The sequence below is a fragment of the Convolutriloba macropyga genome, chromosome 4 (genome assembly GCF_964194025.1).
Source record: "Convolutriloba macropyga chromosome 4, txConMacr16.3, whole genome shotgun sequence".
Lineage (NCBI taxonomy): Eukaryota > Metazoa > Xenacoelomorpha > Acoela > Convolutidae > Convolutriloba > Convolutriloba macropyga.
The window spans coordinates 48,360,829-48,386,366 of NC_134471.1; the positions used below are offsets into that span (position 1 = coordinate 48,360,829).

The following is a 25,538-nucleotide window of genomic DNA, read 5'->3' on the forward strand; positions in this document are numbered from 1 at the left end:
TGCAGCTGTACTTTCAATTAGATGTCTTTGAGAAAATTCGTTTCCTTCGGTGATTTCGAAGTTTCTCTGCTGATGTATGAGGACAAAAACTGGTTCAATTATCTGAAGTCCCCACTCATTGGGTGACATTAAACACAGAAGGGCTCCCTTCTCATGAAGTGAGTCCAATATCACTTTAGGTTAGTGAGTTCTTGAAACGGATTTTCTTGACCCTCTGATTGGGCATAGCGGCACAATTGGATGCGACAGTCCCCATCAATTCTGGCTCATAGTCGCGAATCTCTTGCAATCAGCATTGTAGCTGAGCCACGCATGGCAGTTATTAATACCGCTTGAGCGAGGCGACTGAAGGCTACTGAACAATCGGGTCGTCATGTCCTGCGCTTGCTAGCATGCACTATCTTTGCAAAATTTCCCCGCTCATTAAGTGAAAAGTGAGTATATATAACTCCCCTCCAATTGGGCAAGTACATTTTCCCAGAATATCAGAATAATTAAAAAAGCGCTCACCATTTTTACCTGCCTTTTGGAATTTTTGAGTGAGAAAGTGCTGTTATCAGATGTCAGACGATTTTAGCAATTATGATGTTGACTTTGCGCGCATTGATTGATGTGAATAGGACTGAAACAGTCTGTAGATCGCAATGCCGAAACCCGCTGAAATTGCATTACTGTTGTCGCCGAGACGCGGTATTCTATTTATTATCACACGGGAAATTTCGGACCAACCACGAGGACTTCATAGGAAAGGGAAAGAAGGTTATTCCGGCTTCGTTACTGCTATCAGATCGCTTGAAAGTCCAGTCTTTGAAGTAAAAAAAATCACGCTAAAAAGCTGGTTTTCTAATTAATTAACTCTTAAACTTTGCATCACTTTACATCAAGCCACTGAATTGTTTTTAAAACTTCTGAATGGTCCACAATTATCTGACACTAATTACATTTCAGCGCTTTCCTATTGAAAGTGCATTGCAATATATCAATGAAGGTTAATCGCAAAGTTTATTATATTTAAGTAAAGTCGTGCTAGAGGACGTGATTCAAACTAAAAATCTCAACCGATTGCAAATCTAAAGTGATGCAAGTTCGGTGTCTCACCCTTCCAAGTTTTTTTTTTTTTGGGGGGGGGGGGGCGGGGGGGGGTAGGATCATTATAACAGCTCTCATCAAATTGCTACTCGCTTTTGGCCGGTGCAAAAAATCTATGCGGAAAGATAAAAAAGCGGTATCATTGGAAAATCTGTAAAAACGAAATCAGTTGTTGAAGATGTATTTCTTTTTTCAAAAGTTCTCAAAAAGCTGTTAAGGATTAAAGTTTTCAAATAATTTTCACTATTTTCATTTTCAAACTGGCGCATTTTCTCCAAAACTAAACACATGTAAAGTATAGAAAATATTTACAGACTAGATTAGATAGAGGACGAGATTTATAATACTCTGTTCATTGGATGCCAAAATAAAGAATCCATAACAATTGTCACATAAAAACAAACAAAAATTTCGAAAGCATAGGTCCTGAAATTTAAACCATAAAAGTGAATAAAGTAATGATCTGCTTATCAACTTTTCTAGCGCATCAACCTAATACTGAAAAGACTTAAGACTCAAATTGTGCAAAAATAAGCGAAACACAGAAAGAGTTTTAAAAAATGGATTTTTTTTTCCGAAATCAGGATTGTGTGCGAAATCATAAAAATCAAACTCAGTATACATGGCAAAATCCTGATTCGTTGTAGAAATATTTGAAGTCAAAGTAAACACAACAGCAGCTCTTCAAAACTTACTACTTAGGTTTAAAAAATGTTAAACGTCTCATAAATCACTTTGGAGAAAAAGTGGCCTAGCATTAAACAGTTGAATGTAGGAATCAAAACAACACATAAACCCTCTTCCAAATTGCGTCTAAATGAATGCAACGATTAGCTCAAATCGATGCCACGGAATGGATAAAAAACCGTGTTTAAGCTCAAAAAAGATTGGTTGTTTTCGCTACCAAGCGACAAGATAACAAGGGTCCCTAATTAATTGAGGCTGAGTCATTGACAAGAGAATGAAAATTGCACCAAATTGGGGGGAACTCAAGAACTCCTCGATACTTTATGACACAAAGCAATGTCAGAGTAATAAAAAAACAGAAAGACCTTATACGATTTATTTATGCTTCATGAGAACACTGTTCGCACACGTAACTATTGAGACTGAGCCAGAGAAGATGACAAGCATTAAAGAGCTCAGAAAAACAGGCGAATTGCAAAAGTTCATTGAAAGTTTTTGAAATAGAATGGTGTCAACGTCATAAAAAATATCAGCTGCACAGAATTTCAAAACCATTTCAACTACACTTAATAAAAATGCACATTAATTTTGACCAGTACCTGTGAATCGGAGTTATAAAAATGAAACGAAAGTCAAACTGACATATGCGAAAAAAGTTTTTTCAGCAACAAAAACTTCGGTCAAACTTCTGGTTCTTGAGAAATTAAAATTTTAAAATACTCGAGAGATAAATAGTTTTTGAAGATTTTTCTAACTAGCGGTAAAATTATTTCTAAAATCCACTGAGGAGTTACAAACATATGAAAGTCGTATGAGGTTTTTGTCCTCCTGTCTGATTATTTAAATTTACAGTGAATATGTCTCTTTTTTCCTCGGCTAGTTTCTAGTGACAACAATATCAGTCGCTATCGGTCAAAATGCCAATTTCAAGATAGAGAAAGGAGATGAAATCTTCATTTATCTTTGTTACCAATTGTTTTCCTAGTCCTTTCCTAGTTTTGATTGATTTTGAATATAGTAGTTAAGTTGATAAAAAAATTTTCCCATTTTTTTATGTTAATTGAGGACACAATTTTTGTCCTACTCTTATCTTCTTTTACTTTGAATACTGCAGATCTTCTGTTGTAAAATTTCTATTAAATGTTCCTTATGTCGTTGAAAAATGCGCGTCAATGCTCTCACTTGAACGTCGTAAAGCGGTTGAAAAAAAAACAAAGATAAAGAGAAAATTTTTACTTCTAATTATTTTGAAACTCTAATTTTCTCTTTTTATTTAAGAAAAGAGAATGCAACAGATATTCTGATTTCCGACGGTGAACCATTTCATTATAATGTTTCATAACTAAGTGCAATGCATAAATCAGCATGCTCTTCCTTGATAGAGATATTTCAACCTTTTCACTTTTTATTCCCTATTTAATGAGATCGGCCATTGTGTACAAACAGACAGTGCCAATCCTCCTTGTTCAAACTTATTTTAGAATGCCCGCACAATTTTTACAAAAATGATAGCTAAGATATTACCACATGAACTGGTAACTTTTAAGAAGTTGCATTTCCTATTCAAAACTGGCGTACTAATTAATGATGAGTATTTTCGTGCTCAACGTATCAACTTTGCAGCATGTAATTTTAAACAATTTTGACAGGATGATCTGATTAAGTGTTTGCTTTAGGCTGAAACGTTGAGCAAGGGTGCCGAAAATACCCTGTTGGTCGTGGACAGGCAACCGACCGGAATCTCACTTAAATGGTCCAACAGCAGTCAATTCGGTAATCTCGTATCCCACCAGAGGTTGAAATGGAGAGACTGCTTAAATAGTGACAAGAAGCCAGAGCACGGTAACGATCCAAAAAATTATGGAAAAGCTGAGAACGGAGGCAGCAAGAAACTGAAGCCCAGTACAAGGCAGTACCATGTTGAAGGGTTAATGCCCGGCAGGGTAAGTAATGAAAACTTTTAGAAAGTAGTTGGAGAAAAAGTGTCGATATACTAAAAATTGCCACGCGTGTTTCATGTAGAACTGTTGTGTCTATTAAATGACAAAGAGTTTGTTGCAAAATATTTGCTTCGTGACTAAAGAAAGTTGTTTTAGATCAGGTTTTGTGAAATTTCTTGGTAGTGTTCAGTCTTCAAAACTTTCTCCTTTTGAGACCAGAGCTTTTCTTCCAGAGAGATAATGGACGCTTTAAAATATAGTAACATCAATGAATGAAAGTAATGTCATATCGTTAAAGCTGGCAGAATTAGGAACCATTCTGCAGCCATAAGGCTGGTATGATAAAGCACTTTGTTAATTAGAGCTAATTAGAGCTCTTAGAACAACCAACTTAGTGATTGCGTTTTTCGATCTAAGATGGATCGTTAACTAGATATTATTAACATGGTTATCATAACTATGGTAATTAATTCATCAGCAGTTCAATAATTCTAAATTTAACTGTCCATTTCAAATTTGCACGCGTGAAACGTTTGTTTATCTTCTCCCCACTTTGGTCAGGTAAGAATAAAAACTCGTGATTGAAGGATTTAACAAACTGTGAATGCAGCTGTACTTTCAATTAGATGTCTTTGAGAAAATTCGTTTCCTTCGGTGATTTCGAAGTTTCTCTGCTGATGTATGAAGACAAAAACTGGTACAATTATCTGAAGTCCCCACTCATTGGGTGACATTAAACACAGAAGGGCTCCCTTCTCATGAAGTGAGTCCAATATTACTTTAGGTTAGTGAGTTCTTGAAACGGATTTTCTTGACCCTCTGATTGGGCATAGCGGCACAATTGGATGCTACAGTCCTCATAAATTCTGGCTCATAGTCGCGAATCTCTTGCAATCAGCATTGTAGCTGAGCCACGCATGGCAGTTATTGATACCGCTTGAGCGAGGCGACTGAAGGCTACTGAACAATCGGGTCGTCATGTCCTGCGCTTGCTAGCATGCACTATCTTTGCAAAATTTCCCCGCTCATTAAGTGAAAAGTGAGTATATATAACTCCCCTCCAATTGGGCAAGTACATTTTCCCAGAATATCAGAATAATTAAAAAAGCGCTCACCATTTTTACCTGCCTTTTGGACTTTTTTTGAGTGAGAAAGTGCTGTTATCAGATGTCAGACGATTTTAGCAATTATGATGTTGACTTTGCGCGCATTGATTGATGTGAATAGGACTGAAACAGTCTGTAGATCGCAATGCCGAAACCCGCTGAAATTGCATTACTGTTGTCGCCGAGACGCGGTATTCTATTTATTATCACACGGGAAATTTCGGACCAACCACGAGGACTTCATAGGAAAGGGAAAGAAGGTTATTCCGGCTTCGTTACTGCTATCAGATCGCTTGAAAGTCCAGTCTTTGAAGTAAAAAAAATCACGCTAAAAAGCTGGTTTTCTAATTAATTAACTCTTAAACTTTGCATCACTTTACATCAAGCCACTGAATTGTTTTTAAAACCTCTGAATGGTCCACAATTATCTGACACTAATTACATTTCAGCGCTTTCCTATTGAAAGTGCATTGCAATATATCAATGAAGGTTAATCGCAAAGTTTATTATATTTAAGTAAAGTCGTGCTAGAGGACGTGATTCAAACTAAAAATCTCAACCGATTGCAAATCTAAAGTGATGCAAGTTCGGTGTCTCACCCTTCCAAGTTTTTTTTTTTTTTTTGGGGGGGGTAGGATCATTATAACAGCTCTCATCAAATTGCTACTCGCTTTTGGCCGGTGCAAAAAATCTATGCGGAAAGATAAAAAAGCGGTATCATTGGAAAGTCTGTAAAAACGAAATCAGTTGTTGAAGATGTATTTCTTTTTTTCAAAAGTTCTCAAAAAGCTGTTAAGGATTAAAGTTTTCAAATAATTTTCACTATTTTCATTTTCAAACTGGCGCATTTTCTCCAAAACTAAACACATGTAAAGTATAGAAAATATTTACAGACTAGATTAGATAGAGGACGAGATTTATAATACTCTGTTCATTGGATGCCAAAATAAAGAATCCATAACAATTGTCACATAAAAACAAACAAAAATTTCGAAGGCATAGGTCCTGAAATTTAAACCATAAAAGCGAATAAAGTAATGATCTGCTTATCAACTTTTCTAGCGCATCAACCTAATACTGAAAAGACTTAAGACTCAAATTGTGCAAAAATAAGCGAAACACAGAAAGAGTTTTAAAAAATGGATTTTTTTTCCGAAATCAGGATTGTGTGCGAAATCATAAAAATCAACTCAGTATATATGGCAAAATCCTGATTCGTTGTAGAAATATTTGAAGTCAAAGTAAACACAACAGCAGCTCTTCAAAACTTACTACTTAGGTTTAAAAAATGTTAAACGTCTCATAAATCACTTTAGAGAAAAAGTGGCCTAGCATTAAACAGTTGAATGTAGGAATCAAAACAACACATAAACCCTCTTCCAAATTGCGTCTAAATGAATGCAACGATTAGCTCAAATCGATGCCACGGAATGGATAAAAAACCGTGTTTGAGCTCAAAAAAGATTGGTTGTTTTCGCTACCAAGCGACAAGATAACAAGGGTCCTTAATTAATTGAGGCTGAGTCATTGACAAGAGAATGAAAATTGCACCAAATTGGGGGGAACTCAAGAACTCCTCGATACTTTATGACACAAAGCAATGTCAGAGTAATAAAAAAACAGAAAGACCTTATACGATTTATTTATGCTTCATGAGAACACTGTTCGCACACGTAACTATTGAGACTGAGCCAGATTAGATGACAAGCATTAAAGAGCTCAGAAAAACAGGCGAATTGCAAAAGTTCATTGAAAGTTTTTGAAATAGAATGGTGTCAACGTCATAAAAAAAATCAGCTGCACAGAATTTCAAAACCATTTCAACTACACTTAATAAAAATGCACATTAATTTTGACCAGTACCTGTGAATCGGAGTTATAAAAATGAAACGAAAGTGAAACTGACATATGCGAAAAAAGTTTTTTCAGCAACAAAAACTTCGGTCAAACTTCTGGTTCTTGAGAAATTAAAATTTTAAAATACTCGAGAGATAAATAGTTTTTGAAGATTTTTCTAACTAGCGGTAAAATTATTTCTAAAATCCACTGAGGAGTTATAAACATATGAAAGTCGTATGAGGTTTTTGTCCTCCTGTCTGATTATTTAAATTTACAGTGAATATGTCTCTTTTTTCCTCGGCTAGTTTCTAGTGACAACAATATCAGTCGCTATCGGTCAAAATGCCAATTTCAAGATAGAGAAAGGAGATGAAATCTTCATTTATCTTTGTTACCAATTGTTTTCCTAGTCCTTTCCTAGTTTTGATTGATTTTGAATATAGTAGTTAAATTGATAAAAAAATTTTCCCATTTTTTTATGTTAATTGAGGACACAATTTTTGTCCTACTCTTATCTTCTTTTACTTTGAATACTGCAGATCTTCTGTTGTAAAATTTCTATTAAATGTTCCTTATGTCGTTGAAAAATGCGCGTCAATGCTCTCACTTGAACGTCGTAAAGCGGTTGAAAAAAAACAAAGATAAAGAGAAAATTTTTACTTCTAATTATTTTGAAACTCTAATTTTCTCTTTTTATTTAAGAAAAGAGAATGCAACAGATATTCTGATTTCCGACGGTGAACCATTTCATTATAATGTTTCATAACTAAGTGCAATGCATAAATCAGCATGCTCTTCCTTGATAGAGATATTTCAACCTTTTCACTTTTTATTCCCTATTTAATGAGATCGGCCATTGTGTACAAACAGACAGTGCCAATCCTCCTTGTTCAAACTTATTTTAGAATGCCCGCACAATTTTTACAAAAATGATAGCTAAGATATTACCACATGAACTGGTAACTTTTAAGAAGTTGCATTTCCTATTCAAAACTGGCGTACTAATTAATGATGAGTATTTTCGTGCTCAACGTATCAACTTTGCAGCATGTAATTTTAAACAATTTTGACAGGATGATCTGATTAAGTGTTTGCTTTAGGCTGAAACGTTGAGCAAGGGTGCCGAAAATACCCTGTTGGTCGTGGACAGGCAACCGACCGGAATCTCACTTAAATGGTCCAACAGCAGTCAATTCGGTAATCTCGTATCCCACCAGAGGTTGAAATGGAGAGACTGCTTAAATAGTGACAAGAAGCCAGAGCACGGTAACGATCCAAAAAATTATGGAAAAGCTGAGAACGGAGGCAGCAAGAAACTGAAGCCCAGTACAAGGCAGTACCATGTTGAAGGGTTAATGCCCGGCAGGGTAAGTAATGAAAACTTTTAGAAAGTAGTTGGAGAAAAAGTGTCGATATACTAAAGATTGCCACGCGTGTTTCATGTAGAACTGTTGTGTCTATTAAATGACAAAGAGTTTGTTGCAAAATATTTGCTTCGTGACTAAAGAAAGTTGTTTTAGATCAGGTTTTGTGAAATTTCTTGGTAGTGTTCAGTCTTCAAAACTTTCTCCTTTTGAGACCAGAGCTCTTCTTCCAGAGAGATAATGGACGCTTTAAAATATAGTAACATCAATGAATGAAAGTAATGTCATATCGTTAAAGCTGGCAGAATTAGGAACCATTCTGCAGCCTTAAATCTGACGTGATAAAGCGCTCTGTTATTGCAAAAATCTACTTAATTGGAGCTGTTAGAACTCCTAACTTAAGGTCATAAGGTTTTTCGTTCTGAGATGGCTCGTTAACTAGATATCGACCTTCACAGCGCCTCAAAATTGCAGGTGTATGAATTCACTCTGTGCGTGTATTGTGACAACTCTGACGTCACAACTGACAACAACCATCAGAGCAATTCTCCCACATCTTCTTCTGGGTACAAAGAAGTGACATTTAGTCCTCTACTCTGCAGAACTCCTGACCCCATATCACCTCCAATACTCTGCATACAGAGTTACACTAGGTATGACACAACAAATCACTGTTGGAAAAAAAATGTATCGCTTTATAACCATTTCTCGTTGACTTAACTTATTGATGAAATAACTTGTTAGCGCCCAATGAATTTTGCTTGAAATCCTGAAACAGAGGCGAAGCTATGCTTTGAGTTAGACTATTTTTCCGCCACTCTTTTTTTTGTTTTGTTGCTATATGAATAGTGGCGAGAAAATTGCGGCAGAAAAAAGTGTTCTAATCAGCTACACAGTGGTGTAAGTCAAGCAACTGTTTTAGTCGCAGCGAAAGTTCACTGAAAATGCTACCATACAGTTGATATTGCACGCTCGAAGTTACTCAAGAACTCGGCTCACCCTCGGCTATTAATAACTTTTCGATGGTGACAAGAATCGTGTGGTAATGTAAAAATAAACTAACCATAATAAGGTCGATGTAGTTTATTTGCGAACGAACAAAAACAGCAAATGGGCAAATCTAGTATAACCACCACCACAAAACCAGCATTAAATGTTAGCAGCATCAAATGGACTTGACAGACCGTACAATCAAGTGATGGACGTTAGCAAAACAAAAGAGATAGACCAACAAGAGGGGTGATGGAGATACGACTTTTGATTAATCAGGAGGAACGCGAATTAGCTGAAAGAGAACGGAGAATGAGGACTAAGGAATCGGAATTTGAGAAAAAAGATACCGAAAAATATTGAGCCAATAGCTCTTGAGGATCGGCCATTTGAAGACACAGCTGGATTTGATGAAGAAGGGACAGCATTGTACGAGGAAATTTTGAAAACAATGCTTCATATTGTGATTTAGTTTGCTGTGGTCTGGGCTCCAGTTTCTTCTCTAAGTTAATGTGACCTTGCCTTTCGTCGGTTATGAACAAAGTGAGATAAGTGGCAGGTACCAAAGTACCAGCGTGCGTGCCAGCATAGTTTTTCCAGCTGCTTTCCAATTATCTGGTCGAACTGACATACACATACGTTTTAGCCGAAACGGACCGGACAATCATTCGTGAGTCGGTTAAGGTAAGATTGGTAACATCTTCGGTCGAGTTACTGGAAACAACTCCATCGCTAAGATTGAATAGGCCTGGTTTTGCCCAGTTTCCGATAATCTCACGTGAAACCCGATCTCCAGTAGGCACCACCAATAATGCTGAACACGCGCAATATTAAGCATGATGACCATTGCGTATTTTTACACGAAACTGAGTGACATCATTGAAATGGGCGCCGAAATGAGCTTGAGAGTTAAAAATAAAAAAAATTTTGATGAGCTATTCGAAATCGAAAAAGACCTCGGTCGTAACCCCTCGTAACCGCTCTAAAATTTCCCGCGGACACATTACCTATTTGTAAACAATTAGGGTGGCCCCCATCCTGATACTCGTTCAATGGGATAGATTATGCGGTTTCACGTCGAAAAAATCGCCAACTATATTCTTTGAGTTTTTCATCGTAAACTGTGTAAATGTACACTGTGTGAACTGGGTAATCTCGCACATGAAACTCCGCTCTTGGGCAACTTAGCAACTTCAGCGTGTGGCAGAGAATGTTTTTAAATGCAAAAATTTGTTATACTCAGTACCATCGATGATAACTGAATGAAAAATTCGGTTATTTCAGTTGATTACCGTTCTGCGGTCACACCTGAAGGTTTTTACGAGTAGCAATACCGTTCTTGTACACCACCAGTTTTTCCAAAGCCAAAATGCAGGAACCAAAACTAACAAAATTTGTGCCAATGTCTCCACTGATTTTTGCGATCGTTGTTTGATCTGCTAACAGAAAACTAATAATTGAATACACTTGTTGATTATAACAAATGCTGCATCAATCACCACTGAGACGCAAACGAGTGTCAGATTCCCGATTTACCGGGAATAAAATATTTTGTATCCACGATTTCTGTTTTCAGCTCCCAAATTTGCGTCACGTGGGATAAGCCATGGTTGGTGTCGCCAGTCACTCACGCACAACACGAGCTACTCGGATACACAGTGCGAGTGAACGGAAATGTATTCACACAGGTACCTTCATAATAACCGTAATCATTTTCAGCAAAGGTTAAAGATATGATACATATGATCGTCCTATCTTTTGCATTGATTTCGTAAGCAAGTGGCATTAGCTCGGGGGGGGGGGGGGATGAGCGACTGAAGTTCCCTGAAACTATAGTCTCTAAATATTTTCGAGCCATTTTTCCTTTGGCACTTTTATTATGCACTGATTATGCGCCAGGGATTTATTTCCTTGCACTGATTTTTCCTATGAATCAGTTTTCGGCTGCTTCTGCATATTTTCAAACATTCGTTCATAATTACATGTTAAAGATTTTACTAAAATTGTACATTTTTGTTTATTTTTGTTTCAGCTACCTTCCTCTGCGCAGACATGTTTCCTTACAAAGTGCAGACCTGGCAAAATGTACTCAGCCTGTGTCACTGCAATCACAAAGGTCAACCCCTCATCAGCTAAGAAGAAAACTAGATTTGCCGTAAGTTATTATTTTGACTCGGACATTCAAGTAGCGATTGACGCCACTCAAACTTTTCTTCAGATTTCAACGGTTTTATGAATTGCATAATGAATCGCGAAATGATATAATTTCTACATTAAATCTCTAAATCTCTCTCATCCTTGAGAAAGGATGCTGGCTCTCCAGTTCTATCAAGATTCTCTCCTTTTTGACCTCCAGGACGCAAATGGGAATTATTCTAGGAGATGCGGGCGGGTAATGCCAGTAATCTCACCATATTTTTACTTCATTCGCACTTCAAGCTGAAAATTGTCTAGAACTGCGTATCAGTCACGCGACCCATTTACGAAGATTTCTAGAAACATTTTTAATTGATTGGGTGCAACTTTTTAGCACGAAAACTGAACACAAAAGTAACGCAGACCTTTTAATTTTTTGGACAGTATTTTTTAAGAAAATTGAGAATTTGGTGTTCCAGCAAGCTTTCCGATTCTTGAGAGAATGTTTTTATTTGTTTTTGAAGATTTTCAAATTTCTTGAAGCTGAAACAACTGTTCTAAAAGTGCGCAGAAAATATTATATGAATCATTCAATTTTTAGTAAATATTTTGTACTTTTACTTTTTTCTTTTTCATTCATGGTAAAGTTGTTAACATTGGAGTTTTGCAAGTTTTTGTTGTCGTCCGTTGACTTTTCTCTTAGTCTCATTATTGGCAGATCCCACTGAAATTCTTAGTAGGAAGACGTTAGTCTATACAAGATTTTAAAGAATAGCCAATGGTTATCAAAAAATTTTGGCGATCTTTTGAGTTTGTTCTTATTTGGGTAAACTTTCTGTTGCCATATGACTAAAACTGTTATTTTTAGGCCCATTGAGTTTCTTTGAAGCATTAATTGATAACTTGGAAAGCTTCAGTTGGCAGCAACTAATTGTTATATCGTCAAAAGTGAATATTTCAATAATTTTGTGAAAGTTTTAAAATCCTTTTTGTTCTTTTGTCGACTTAAACTTAGTCTCACTAAGAACTCGTTCCATATGATTTCCGTTGATTGGACTAATCTGTTTTTTAAATTTAGTTCTGAATAGATTGTTTCTTTTATCACAATGCTATTTATTGTATCAAACTAAAAAACAATTCTTGCTATCAAAGACAAAACTAATAACGAGATTGAAGGAAAAAACCGACGCCGGATTTTTTTCAGCCTCGAGTACAAAATGTCTTATGAACAAAATAATAGAATGAAGTTTACTTTATAATTGATATCAAATTGCAGCGGATGCTGCAGACAAAGTTGTTCTCAAAGTTCATAGTTTTGCAAATTTTTTTTTGTTTTTTTTTTGTTAATTACTTGCCTTAATATTATTTTTATTGCTTAGTAAAGCTACGAAACGATTTTGGCTGACCTCTTCTATTAAAAGAAACAGTGAAAACCTTTTTTGGATATGGATACGTTTTGTTGTCGTTGAAGTCACTACACTATGGTATCAGAAAGCTACGTACAGCACAATTTGTGCTCTTTAAGCGTTTGTTTCGCTCAAACATTTGCTTTGCGCTAAATCGTGAAGAAATGCGTAAAATATTGAAGTTTTAAACGAGATTTCATTCTAATTTTATCCGCTTACACAGAAAAAAGAAGGTTAAGCTGCTTTATATTTTTTACTCTTTGTCACGCTGTTGTCACTCGAAATGTTAATTTTTCAAGGAGAAATCCAAAGCAACTCAGCTTAAAATCACGATCTAGTAAACATCATGCACACAAAATGTATCAAAAATGTAACAGGCTCAAGGCGTCACCAGCGAAGGGCTTGTGCGTGTTTATGGAAGAAATGGAACGAGATTTCGTGACAAAAACAAAACAAATAATTTGTTCAGACAAAAACTCAATTATGCTTTGGGGTACAATACAATCAAATGAACGGAAATTGCTTGTTAAGTGTCCAAACAAGCTAAACGCTGTCGGTTATTTGGAAATTTTGAAAAATCACGAAGAAAAACTGCTTTGCATTTCCTGGACATTATTTTTGATCAAGATAATGCTCCTGTGCATAAATGAATATTATCGGCAGTTGTTTGCAAGAAAACGAGTGGAAGGTACTGGAATGACCAACATACAATAAAGATCTGAATCCTATTGAAAATTTATGGGCGATTTTGAAGCAACGATCACGAAAACAGACAGTTATTTGGGAAAATTCAGAAGGAAACGTGTATGAAATTTGGAATGAAATTGACGCAGACGTCGTGAGAAACCTGTATGAAAGCTATGCGAACCGTCTGCTAGACGTTTCAAAAAACTAAGGGTGTAATGACGAGTTATTAAAGAATAAATTTGAACTCAAATTGTTATATTATTTGACGTTTGTGTTGCTTTTTAAAAAAATGTCAGGTGTACGTAGCTTTTTGGTACCATAGTGTATTTTTCATTGAAGATGATATTTGAAATATGTCCTTCATTCCTTTTTTGTTACCACTTTGTGTTGCTGTGTGCCGTATTTCATACTTTGTGCTTTCTGCGGACAATTAGTGTGAATTGGTTCAAAAAGTAACTTGTTGTGATAAATTGAACACCAACCTTCTTCGAAGATAAATACCCTCTTTTCCTCGTTTTCTTTTTACTTCTTTTGACTATTTTTGCGTTTATAGGATCATATACTATGTTAACTATAAACAGCTGTTTCTTCGTTTAGTCGATAGTCAACCCTTTTTGTTTTTTTTCGTGATTGCAATTAAGGACTTGACCTATTTTTTTAATACACGAAGGAGTTTAGACTGTATTATGGCTCTTGTTTTCTGTAGGGCCTGTTCACAATTTTATTTGCTTTTTCAATGTCAATATGAGGTTAAGTTGCTGGGGTCACATTAGACATTTCGGTGTCAGATTAGAGTTAAAAAGCGAATTGTTCAAAATTGAAGTTTTCAACCGTATCTCAACGGTCAACTAGAAGCTAATGCTTTACGACAGTTAAGTTTTGAGTCTCCATAAATTGTCAGTGAACGGTTTTTATGGCTGCATCTCCACGTAATGTCGTTAAACAATAGATAAATTTGCTATTATGTCTAATCCGAAAAGTAGAATGATCGTGGTTGGAGCCGATGCTCCTTGTTTGAAGATTATGAGTCAACTGTCTAACAGTTGGCTTTGGCTTATTATAGTTTAGAGTGGCTGCTTGAATTTTATTTTTTTATTTAGAAAAAAAATTATTTTTGACAATTTTGAGAAAAATGACGTGTTTTAAGGCTCCTCTTTTGAACTGAAAATACATTTGTTTTACAAAATGGATAGCTTGACTAGCTTTCAAACAGTATTGACTTTTTCACAAAACAAAAACTGGATGAAGATTATTGCTCAATTTTGTCCATTGTTTTTAGCGCAGTCATTGAGGCAAAACAACAAAAGCAAGATAAATTGCAAGATAAATTTTTGCGGACGATTTTGCAAAATAGTGATGTTTTGTCGTAGTAATGTATTGTGTTGACACCAAAACATTTTCTACTTTAGAGATATATCGTATGTTTTGTGTCCAAATATCTAATTGTCCGGCTTTGCTAATCACATTTTCAAATTATTTGTTCGGTTTGTTACATCCAAAAAATTTCAGATTGAAGTAATCAATTTTTAAGTTATTAAGTCGGCTCCTAAGAAATGGATTCAGACGACTTCAATGTTTTTTATCCATATTTGACTTTTTGAGGAAATTCTCTTCTATGAAGAGTTACTCAATTTTCAAAAATCTGATTTATAATGATTAATTTAGTTTCTCAATAGGTTTCAATAACACCAAAATTTGCACTAGGCTGGGATTTAATAAAACCAGTAAAAGTGATAGGGACTGTACTTTGTACAGGGTTTTTCTTACTTGGGAACTTCGTTCCTCCGAAACAAGTATAAGACGAGCAACTTATTTTCTCTTTTCATGTGTCAAAGTGAAGTTAGGCTATACAAACACTAAGTTGAAACAGAGATACAGTAGCAAGTAAATTACCTCTCTAAAATTGTGTGTTAATCCGCACCGCATGTAGGTTTAACAGAACCAAGGTTTTCACTTAATTTTGGCAACTTTTGATGCTTTGGCTTATAGTCTAAGTCACGTTGTTTACGATTCAAATTAGCTTCATTGATTATTATTAGAACGTGGAAAAGACTCTACATTGTCACCTATTCAGTGTAAATTTGATCTTACCGGAAAAGTTGTTAACCGTCTAGAACATTTTTTGATATTATATACCAGCAACCAAGTTCACAAACCAATCGCACGGAATCTGATGCACTTTTGATGCACAATGTTGATTTCATAAACTGTGAATTCATCGCAGTACTGGTTTAGTGACAGAGGATTAGCGAGAGTTTGCGCTGTAATTTCAGTTTGACGTCAACTATGATGTTCTTGAACTAATGATAGTAGAAACCAAATAAAATTATTGAAAAATTGTGAAAAAATTAATTTTGCTTCAATCAGATCGTAAAATTTTTGCTTATTGTGCTTATTCTAGACAAACTGTTTTATTCTTTGCCCTTGAATGCTTTATAGTTTGCGTATTTTGCTTAATATTCGCAGTAAGCTCTGCTCCAACAAAGTTTTTTTCATTTTATTTAGTCGTCAACTATTTATTTCACTTGGGTAGTACATTTTTTTTTCTATCAGAACTGAAGGGTAACAAAAACTTGGTGGCACATTTTTCAGCACATTTATCGAAAATTAGAATAACAATTTCTCCTCTGGTTGCAACAATTTAATATCTCCCCACTCATGAAGTGAGATATCAAATTAAACTAAAGAATAACCAGACTGCAAATGTTCTCTCCACTTTCATCTAGTAACTTTTTGATATGGAAAAAACAAGACCATCCCCGAAAAGGGTTTTCGGTCAACTCGGAGTGGAAATTCAACTACGCAATTAAATATAAATTTTGACAGTTGTCAAAAATAGGAGAACGACAAGTGGAAATATAATGATAAATATTGGAAAAAATATAAATGGAAATGAATTAAGTTTGCTACAATTTTTTAGACGGATTCTATATCAGAGGCAGAGAAACTGTTGCTAGAGAGTGAAGATGAATCAACAAGTGAGAGTGTTTCAATTATCTTGCCAGAAAAAAGAGTCGGAAATATTCACAAGGTGTCTTGTAACTACATACACGACATTGCATTTGGACCAAATCACCTCGGGTTAGTTTGTTCAATAATTGTTGGGTTATTTAGCAGAGCTATGACTTCTAAAATAGCAGCTTCAAAACCGCGAGTGATCCATTCTTTGGAGTCTGTGCCAGAGATTTTAAGTTCGTAACTGTTAACTGTCAGTCAAAACTGATCAAGAAAACCTCAAGGACTTGAAGTTCCTTTGCTGTTTAAAAGCTGGCCAAATTCACATTATTAAATCATGTTTTTAGCGGTGGAGCCACGATATCATTTTTATTTTGCCATTACAATCCATTTTGATCTTATTTCAGTTTCTTGAAACTGGAATGGTCACACTTCCACGCACAAGATAAGAAGACGCCAGAATCTCTTGGAATTGTGGCGTACGAAGTAGCGTGGAGAGAAGACCTGCCGGATGTTACTTCCGTCAATGAACGGGAATCGGAAGCAGTGACAAATGAGAATGTTTCAACTAGTGGGAGATTGAGTCGAATAAGTCGAAGTGACAGTGCAGTTGGGGGTAGAGACAAGGCAGTTGAAAGGAGGGTGAAGATTGAGAGAGATGAATCTGGGTTCATGATTCCGATCACATTGCAAGGGTTAGAATTCCAGCCTTAATTGCTCATATCCATTTTTATTAGTATTGAGCAAAACAAGAAAGGAGAAAATTTTACCATTGAACTTTGAACCTTTAGCACCCAAAATTGAGCCCCCCTTTTTCTTAAAGACAAAAAATCTGTGGCCGCTATTTTACCTTATTGAAATTGGTTTATACTCAGCAGACTGGGGGAGCTGAATTGCTATCGTGTGGAACAACTCTATCGGTCCCAAGTAGCAGTTTCCCCGGTGAGATAATCCCAGTTTTTAGTTCTGTGGTCCACTAAAAAGAGCGAAAGGGGTCCCTTTTTTCGAGCCAATCTTTCCCCCCGGGGAACACACTTTCCACCCACGCTCAAAAATGAAGTACAATTTAAGAACAAAAGAAGTTTTGCTAGTTGAAAATTCACCTCAGACATCTCACACCTCTTCTGAAACTGGGATAAGTAGCAACGCAAACAGTGGTCTAACACAACAGATGGCCAACCGTGCAATAGAAAATAGCTTTCGCTTTTGACCTGGCTCTGTGTTATTTTTTCCTGACACCGCCGACAAATTGTACAAGATTCAGGTACTGCAACACTTAATGGAAGAAACAAATGTTAGATATATTTGTTGGGGCCCCGATTACGATTCATGGATCAACTCAAAATCGATATGGGCGTATTGGTGTTTCAAGAAACCTTTAAGTAAATTGAAAAGAATCTCCAAGGAAATATTGAATCAAGTAGACGACCTCCTATCCAACGCTGAGAGTCCAATCTGCGGAGACGAGGCGTTAGCTGCTCTGAACTCTGAAAAAAGTAACTATAGCAGTACTTCAACAGTAACTTCCAGACATAAAGACATTACTTCAGACTAAAGTCCCTACTATCTGCTATGTTCCTATCATTGTGCGGTACAAATGGTCAGAGTTTTTCTCTGAGGTGATTACTGAGTGCATTGAAGATCCCAAAACAGAACTCAATTGGAGGAAATCATTTGGTTTAGCTAAATGCATGTTACGTGCTAGCAACAAAGGAGGTCGAAAACACAAGCACAATATCGACCAAAGAATTCTGGAAAGAATAAACCGTTGGAACAGCCGTGACTTTGGAGGGCTTTGGAATGAAGCTTGATCTATGAAGCAATCAAAACAGTCGAACGATAAGAATTTTGAAGAGATCATCAAATTTGCAAAAACTTTGTGTTTTCAGGGCCAATATGGCAGAGCAGGAAGTTTTTTGGCTTCTGATAGTTTTGCACCTGTCAGCAAGGAAACTTTATGCTCTGAAAAATTGAATCCGACAGAAGAAACGCCTATTGCAAATCAAAATTTTTCATCACAAGCCTATCTATTCAGTGAAGAAAATGTTATGGAACAGCTGAACTCGTTTTCAGTGTTTACAGCAGCTGGTCCTTCCAAAATGTGTCCCGAACATCTTTTGCATGCTGTGCAGTTTGCTGCCTCAGATCAGTCGCAAAATGCCTTGAGGCTTCTGACTAAACTAGTAAACACAAGTTGCCGTAGTGGACTTCCAGAATTTGTTTCACAAGCTCTGTGCAGTGCATCGCTATCAGCATTATTGAAAAAGAAAAGCGGTATTTGCCCTATTGCAGTCGGGGAAGTCTTGAGGAGGCTGATTGCTGAATGCTTAGCGAAGGAAGCAAATTCAGAAGCAATAGATGTTTTCAAAAGCTTGCAATCGGGTGTTGCTGTGAAGGATGGAGCGGAAGCCATTATACATTCGACTAAGCTCTCTTATGAAAAATTACTCACCTCGGCCAGTTCATCTGGTGTTTTGCAGATTGATTTTTGCAACGCATTCAATTCCATAAAATGAAATATTCCATAAAATTGCTGAAAGATGTTGCTAATTCAATGCCTGGCATTGCCGATTTTGCCAATCTCTGTTATTCTCGACACAGCCTGTTATTCTATGACAAATTTGTTCAACAAGGTGACCCTTTCTGCCCGCTGCTTTTATCTCTCACGTTCTGGCTGATTACAGAGAAAATTCAGGAAATGCACATAGAACTACAACAACATTTCTGGTATATAGACGACAGTATCTTAGTGGGCTCAGAAGACGATCTATTTAGATCTTGGAACATTTTATGCGAGCTCGGAACTGATAGTGGCCTTTAACTCAGGGCCGATAAGTGAGCATTGTGGTCTGCAGTGAAATTAAGTAGACTTGATAATAGATTTAAAAAAATGATATTTCGGGTCTTGAGGTCCTTGAAGCTGCAATAGGAACCCCAGCGTTTATATGCATGAAAATGAACGAAAGGATTGGAAAATAGAGTTATTATTGGATGATCCTATACCTACCTTGATGATCCTCAGTGCGCCATAGGTATCCTACGTCACTGCATTGGGACTCCCAAAATGGTATATTCCCTACTTGGCCAAACGCCCACTGCTTCAGTTATCCAATCGTCAAAAGAGTTTGATGCCGATCAGTGCGAAAATTTGAGAACATCATTGGTACTGTTCGTCAAGAAGAATCGTGGACTCAAGCAACCCTCCCCATAAATCATTCCGGTTTGGGTGTTCGCCAATGCCAAGACCAGTATAAAGCATCATATGTTGGATCTGTGGTGTCGTCTGAAGAACTTGTTTCAAAAATTACCGGCCAAAGCCCCAAAAACTGCAACGTTTTCCAGGAAACTTACACCAGTTTGTTTCCATTAAATATTCAAAAACTTTTCGCAAAATCAATTCAAGAAGCTATGGATAACGATAAGTTTCAGGGTCTCAAAGATAATTCATCTTCTGAGATGGAGTCCGCTCAACTTCTCTCATTGTCTGTTCAACATGCTGGAGCATGGTTGTCTGCTCCCCTCATTCCAGCTCTTGGGCTGCATATGACTCTAAATGAGTTTAGAGGTTTTGCAAAATACAGGTTTGGTGTCCCTGTGTTTAACGCAGAAAGGAAATGCCCGTAATGTAGACCAGGAATTCTTGACATCTCTGGTGACCATGCTATTGCGTGTCACGGACGAGAAGACTCAATTGCGAGACCGACCGGAATCGTGATAAAATAATGTCTGCCTGCTCGTCTGCGAAACTCTCAACAGTAGTGGAAAAAAAAGAATCTTATTCCAGAAAGTCAGTCTTGCCCCGGAGACATCTTTATCCCTAATTGGAAAGCAGGCAAAGCTGCTGAATTTGACGTAACTGTTACTTTGTCGCTACAAACTAACTTTCTTACTAATGCGGCTACAAAGGCAGGGTACCTGCTAGATGCGGCAGATGAACGAATGTAATGCCTCCACGACGATAATTGCTCCAAAATGGGGATAAAAATTGTTCCTCTTGCTATGGAAGTCCTTGTTGGAGTTTCGGCATCTTTTAAAAAAACACAAGCGGTTGGCCGTGTTAAGTAACAATCGCTCTTTCCAGGCCCAAGGGTTGTCTGTTGCGTTCAGCAAACTAATGCAATTGCTATCAATCACCGCTATGCGGGGATCAGCATCGGTGATATTAGCAAGAGCGCTCTAGTCTATTGTTTTGCGCTCACTGTTTGCCCAACCGGATGGTAGACTGTTCAAATCATGGACAACTGATGTGTTGGGATCTTGATAACGGTTACGTAAAATTTTTCTCACCCAATGAGCGGTGAGTAAAACATAATTGAAAATTGAACTTCAATACAACGGGCGGAATTTGAATAAAAGAAGACAGATTACACTCCATGTGAACTAATATTTCGGAGAGAACGGGAAAACTCTCAAAAAAGAACTGTTAATGACTCTTAATAAATTGTCTGTTGTTATTTTTCATCTGAGTGACCTCAATTTTATCAATATACCAAAATGATGACCAAGAGAATTCAACATGAGAAGTTCTGAAAAAAGAAAAATTACTACTATAAAATGTCAACTGAAATCTTAAGTTCTGTACTTAAGATACTGCCGGGTGCCTATACAAAACATGAAATGAAGTATATGAGTGATCCAATAATCTGTCAACATGAACAATTGTTCTCTGGGTATAATTTGTACCAAAAAATGCATAGTAAGATTCCATTGAAACAAAACTTTATACAAAATGTTAAGATACGCAGGATTTTGGTTTTGTGTGGGCAGATCTGCTGAAACTAAGTCTTGATAGATCTTGACATGTCTTCATCAGATTTGTTAAAATAGATATTTTCTTGAAACCCATGCAAATAACTTGAAAGTTTGCACGTATCTTGATTTTTCTTGCCAAGATCCTAATACTGTCAAGTTTCCTTTCAATGGGATGATCTATCAAACAACCAGCTGTTCTGACCTCAGCTACTGAAGTTCAAAGAACGGAACAAAAAGACATGGCCACGGGTAAAGTTCACTCCAATAAGCGTTTCCTTGAGTGATGCTGTTATTCAGTGACCATGTTTGGGTATGAAAAGAGTTTGGGCCGAACGTAATTAGGATATGGAAAGACCCCGTGAAAGACTTTGTGTCGACTTTATTAGTGTGCGCGACCATGTAATTAAGATAGAGAAATTCATACCTCGACTTTATTGATCTTCATATATGGTCGACCCCTTGACTAGGATTGGTGCTTTGTTATGCAGTGCCGTGATTGAAGCCCATGTAGTGTGTATAACTCGGACATGCTCATCATCGAGTGAGAAGGTCTCCTTTCGGGTACCAGCACCACCCGATCCACCAGACGTCACTCTCAAAACTGTCACCTCAACCTCCATTGTCATCGAGTGGACTGAGCCAAGGTATTAATCAATTAGATTTACTTATTGGCTAATTTATTTGTTTGTTTTTCTTACAATGAGAGTCGAGAGCGAGTCTACGACCCAATAGTACTCTCCTGCAGATAAAACTTTGATCTGACATGACTATCTGTGATGGCTTTCTGTAAACTAATGGAGTTTATATTTGAACGATGGAAACCATTTACCATTATTATTATAGCTGCGAGGCTGTATTGTGAATTTAGTCGCGCTAAAACAGGAAGTGGAGCGAAGACGTGAGTGGTTTTGCTACGCGATTTTTTTTCAATCCAATTTCAACGTAGAGAGAAAACACAGTGTTCCAACAACCGTTCGTTTTTCTCGATTGTGGTTGTTTGTTCACATGCGGCTATTTTCTTTTGATTTTTGCTATTTTTACAATTTTTGATCAGATTGTTCTCTTGATGGTTTCCACAGTTCATTTATATTCCATTTTATGCCTAGTCTTTTGTTTAATCAAAGAAAACTCTTTGAATTTTATCAGTAATTGTCTAGCTATCTTTTTTGTTACGTCCCCTGACGTTCTTTTTTTTCGTTTTAATTGTTCTCACATGAAAACTGAAAAGGGCAAACTTTCTGAATTACTTCTTCCTCCCAGTAACGGCGTTTGCACACTTGGCGTCGTTTAATCTCTCTCTCTCTCTCTCTCTCTCTCTCTCTCTCTTTCTAGCAAAAGTTTTTAGGCCATTAGATTTTTATCATGCGTGACTCACCTTACTCAAAAAAATAATTTTTAATCTACAGAAATTTAGTTTAATTTGATGTAGTTTAAGGTCAATCCCTAACGATAAGGCTTTTGCGGAGTTAATTTTAACAAGCCTTATTATTTTTTTTATCGCTCAATGTTTTTACATAGGTTTTTGAGCTACGTTGATAACTTTTTCATCTTATAGCTCTAACTGTGTCTATCTTTGTTATACGGAATAAGTCTATTTTGCAGCTACTCTGACAGTCTGCCAGTTAAATTTCATATAAATGAATACTTTTGACGAGTAAAATAATTGCTTGGAGTGTTTTTTTTTAATTTTTCAAATTATTTCGACGAAGGTTGAAACAGGATGATTATATCGTTGTCTTAATTTGCAACTAAATTTGTTCTGGTGACAAATTGTGGGAGCAATACTTAAATTGATCTTTCATTGAACGCTTTTTGACATTGAAATTCTTTTCATCAATTTCATACATTCTTTTCGATTTGCTTTACATGTTATAATTGGGGAAACATTACATGGATGTTTTAGTTATGTCAAATTAATTGTTGCTTCCTCGAAAAATTTTTCATCTAATGACATTGATTTTTTCCGGCTATTGAATTCTTTTTGACATTGAAATCGTTTTCATCAAGTACATATTTTTTTGCGAATGCTTTTCAAGTCATGGATGGGGAAACACTATATAGAAGTTTTTGTTATGCAAAACTAATTGTTGCTTCCCCGAAAAATTCTTCATCTAATGAAGTACGATAATAACACAAATGATAAAGTTCTTAGTGATCTGATGAAAGATCAAATGGCGACCGAATTTTTATATTTCAAATTACTTCATATTACTGGTGTCAAAGTGCAAAACTTGTTTTTGGGCCTCTAATTTTTAATTGGGAACTACCAATTATGTAAACAGACTGTAGAAACAATATTATTGTGGCGAAATATGCAAAACTGTTTCGTTTTGTGTTAATGCTGGTAAAAACTTTATTGTACATGATCAGCTGTTGTTGGACAGACTCTTTAACCTAAGGTTCTGTTGATTCTGTTTTGTTTTTAGCTCACAGCATAAACTTACCATACTATGCCGCAAAATGATTTATTGCGTCACATACGCAACAAAGCATTGAGAAACTGAGACCACTGAAATGGAACTCAAAGAAGCTATATAACACCAGTATTTGGGCTAAATATTCCAGGACAGGTTATCTAGTGGTAAGAAAATTATAATCAATTTAATAGTATTATCATTTTCAGGTGTTACGGATCGAACTCCATTGCTGGATACCAAGTGTACCTGGACGGAAAGAGAGCTGGAAATGTGCTGAACAAGTCCTGTTTCAAAGCTCTCATTCCCTATAAACCAAACAGGTCAGATGATATACGGTTAAAGGACAAATTAATACAATGTTGTACAAATGATTTTTTTTATCATTATAAAGAGATGAAAAGACATATCGCTGTACTTGAATAACAAAACCATACATAAATTAAACCTTCGATTGATCGAAAAGTTCAATCCAAGTAAAACTTAAACACGGCCTATTTCAATTCAGTTCAAATATTTTGAAAAAGTCATTCAGAAACAAAGTTCACCCAGTTAAAAAAGATACTTTTTCAATTTTATCGATATATCCAATCTTTGTGAAATTTTATACCTGAGTTTCTACCTTGGGCGCGACTCTAACAATTTTTATACATTTCTCAAGGTTAAATGGGTTCAAAATGATTATAGGTTACAAGAGTTCTAATCAATATGGCTGAATTAAATAAACAACTTAAATCCACTGCACATGCTTGATATCGAAGCAGACTGATTTATTTTTGCTTGCTTGAAAAACAACTCTAATTCCTAACAGGTGTAATTTTTTAATGTTTTTGATCGACCAACTAATGTTATTGTGCATACACTAACAAAAAAGCCCCATTTAATCTGCTGTGTGTATTTTTAATGTAAAAACACACCGCCTTATTGAAATTTTAACAGAAACGCTTTTTAAAAATATTTTCTGTTAACTTTGGTGCAAGCTGTGTTTTATAACTCTTATCGAAAATGCAGCGGATTCCATGGACTTCGTACAGAACTTGGAACTGCAATGAAAAACCAACTGGGTAATCACCGTTATAGCTTTTTCATCAATCATACATTTCTAGACTCTAGAACATTCGAGAGTTGTAACATTCTAAATCATTCAGATTAAACATTATTTCTGTTTTTAAGTTTCGCTGCTAAATTTACTCTATCATTTTTGCGTAACATCCAAATTTTCTCAAAATTGAATATAGTGAATTCAGTACGTTATCATGTATCAAAAACAAAGGATTTAAATCATTTTTTTAACGCGAAAACGTTTTGTTCACACAGAAGTTAGAGTATCATGTGAAAGGGTAGTGACTGAGCGTATAGGCACAAGCTTAGGCTAACTTCAAATTTCTCACTACCCAAAGAATAGAAGATAATTGTTATCAAAGACTTTTGTCAATAATACTAGAATTGTCTTAGTTCTAACAATTTTGGTCAATCAAGATTTTTTATCAGTTCAAAAAATTTTCCGAAAAAGCTACCCCCGCAATCGGGTCTTCACAAGAAAGATGTATGCTCGATACGTCGATAGTTACCAGAGACAGTTAATTCGCTCACATATTTCCCTTGTTTAGAAAATACGAAGTGCAAGTTGTCGCTCTGAGCTCCAATAGTGAATTTCGCGACTCCGACTTCTCTGACGTCATCCTCGTATCCACATATCCAACAAACAGTGATGTGGTAGACACGACACAGACCACTAACCAATCAGATCGCTCGTTCAGAGATGAGTCAAGAAGTGATGTAACACCTGCTCGCTCGTCCAATAGGAGTCGAGCAGGCTCAAGTGCGCTTACAGAAAGAGGAGTGACAAATATTGAGCTGACTGTGGTGTCCATTACAGATTGCTCAATTTCAGTTGAATTGAGATTACTCGAAAAAGGTGAACAAAGTTTTTCGCAATGAAATACGTATACACTTTTTGTAAAAAGCAAAACTGTGTTCGGCTAAATTTAGAACTGCTCCAACCTCCAGGTTTTATTTTCTGTTGGCATTTTTATTAATAGCCGCACAGCGATAGCTGGGGCTATTATTGGCCTTCTCTTGGTTTTTTACAATTCAAAGAATTTGAATTGTATTGGGGCGCTGTCTTTTTTTAAGATCTGTTCACACATTTTCATGATTTTTGAAGTCAAAT

General features: G+C 36.3%; 2 protein-coding genes across 3 annotated transcripts in view; both read left to right on the forward strand.

Moving 5' to 3' along the window:
- LOC142338087 (uncharacterized) overlaps positions 1–3,740 on the forward strand; it is a 230,832-nt gene extending 227,092 nt beyond the window's left edge. The window contains exon 33 of the mRNA XM_075387719.1: positions 3,453–3,740. Coding sequence (XP_075243834.1) covers positions 3,453–3,740 — 288 coding nt within the window. The remainder of the gene's footprint in view (positions 1–3,452) is intronic.
- Positions 3,741–7,766: 4,026 nt separating this feature from the next.
- Positions 7,767–25,538, forward strand: part of LOC142337714 (uncharacterized) — a 159,921-nt gene continuing 142,149 nt past the window's right edge. For both annotated transcript variants that reach the window (XM_075387172.1, XM_075387171.1), the window contains exons 1-9: positions 7,767–8,028; positions 8,500–8,678; positions 10,592–10,703; positions 11,048–11,170; positions 16,165–16,325; positions 16,607–16,894; positions 21,440–21,595; positions 23,575–23,688; positions 24,976–25,283. In XM_075387172.1, coding sequence (XP_075243287.1) covers positions 8,017–8,028; positions 8,500–8,678; positions 10,592–10,703; positions 11,048–11,170; positions 16,165–16,325; positions 16,607–16,894; positions 21,440–21,595; positions 23,575–23,688; positions 24,976–25,283 — 1,453 coding nt within the window. In that variant the 5' untranslated portion in view covers positions 7,767–8,016. The remainder of the gene's footprint in view (positions 8,029–8,499; positions 8,679–10,591; positions 10,704–11,047; positions 11,171–16,164; positions 16,326–16,606; positions 16,895–21,439; positions 21,596–23,574; positions 23,689–24,975; positions 25,284–25,538) is intronic.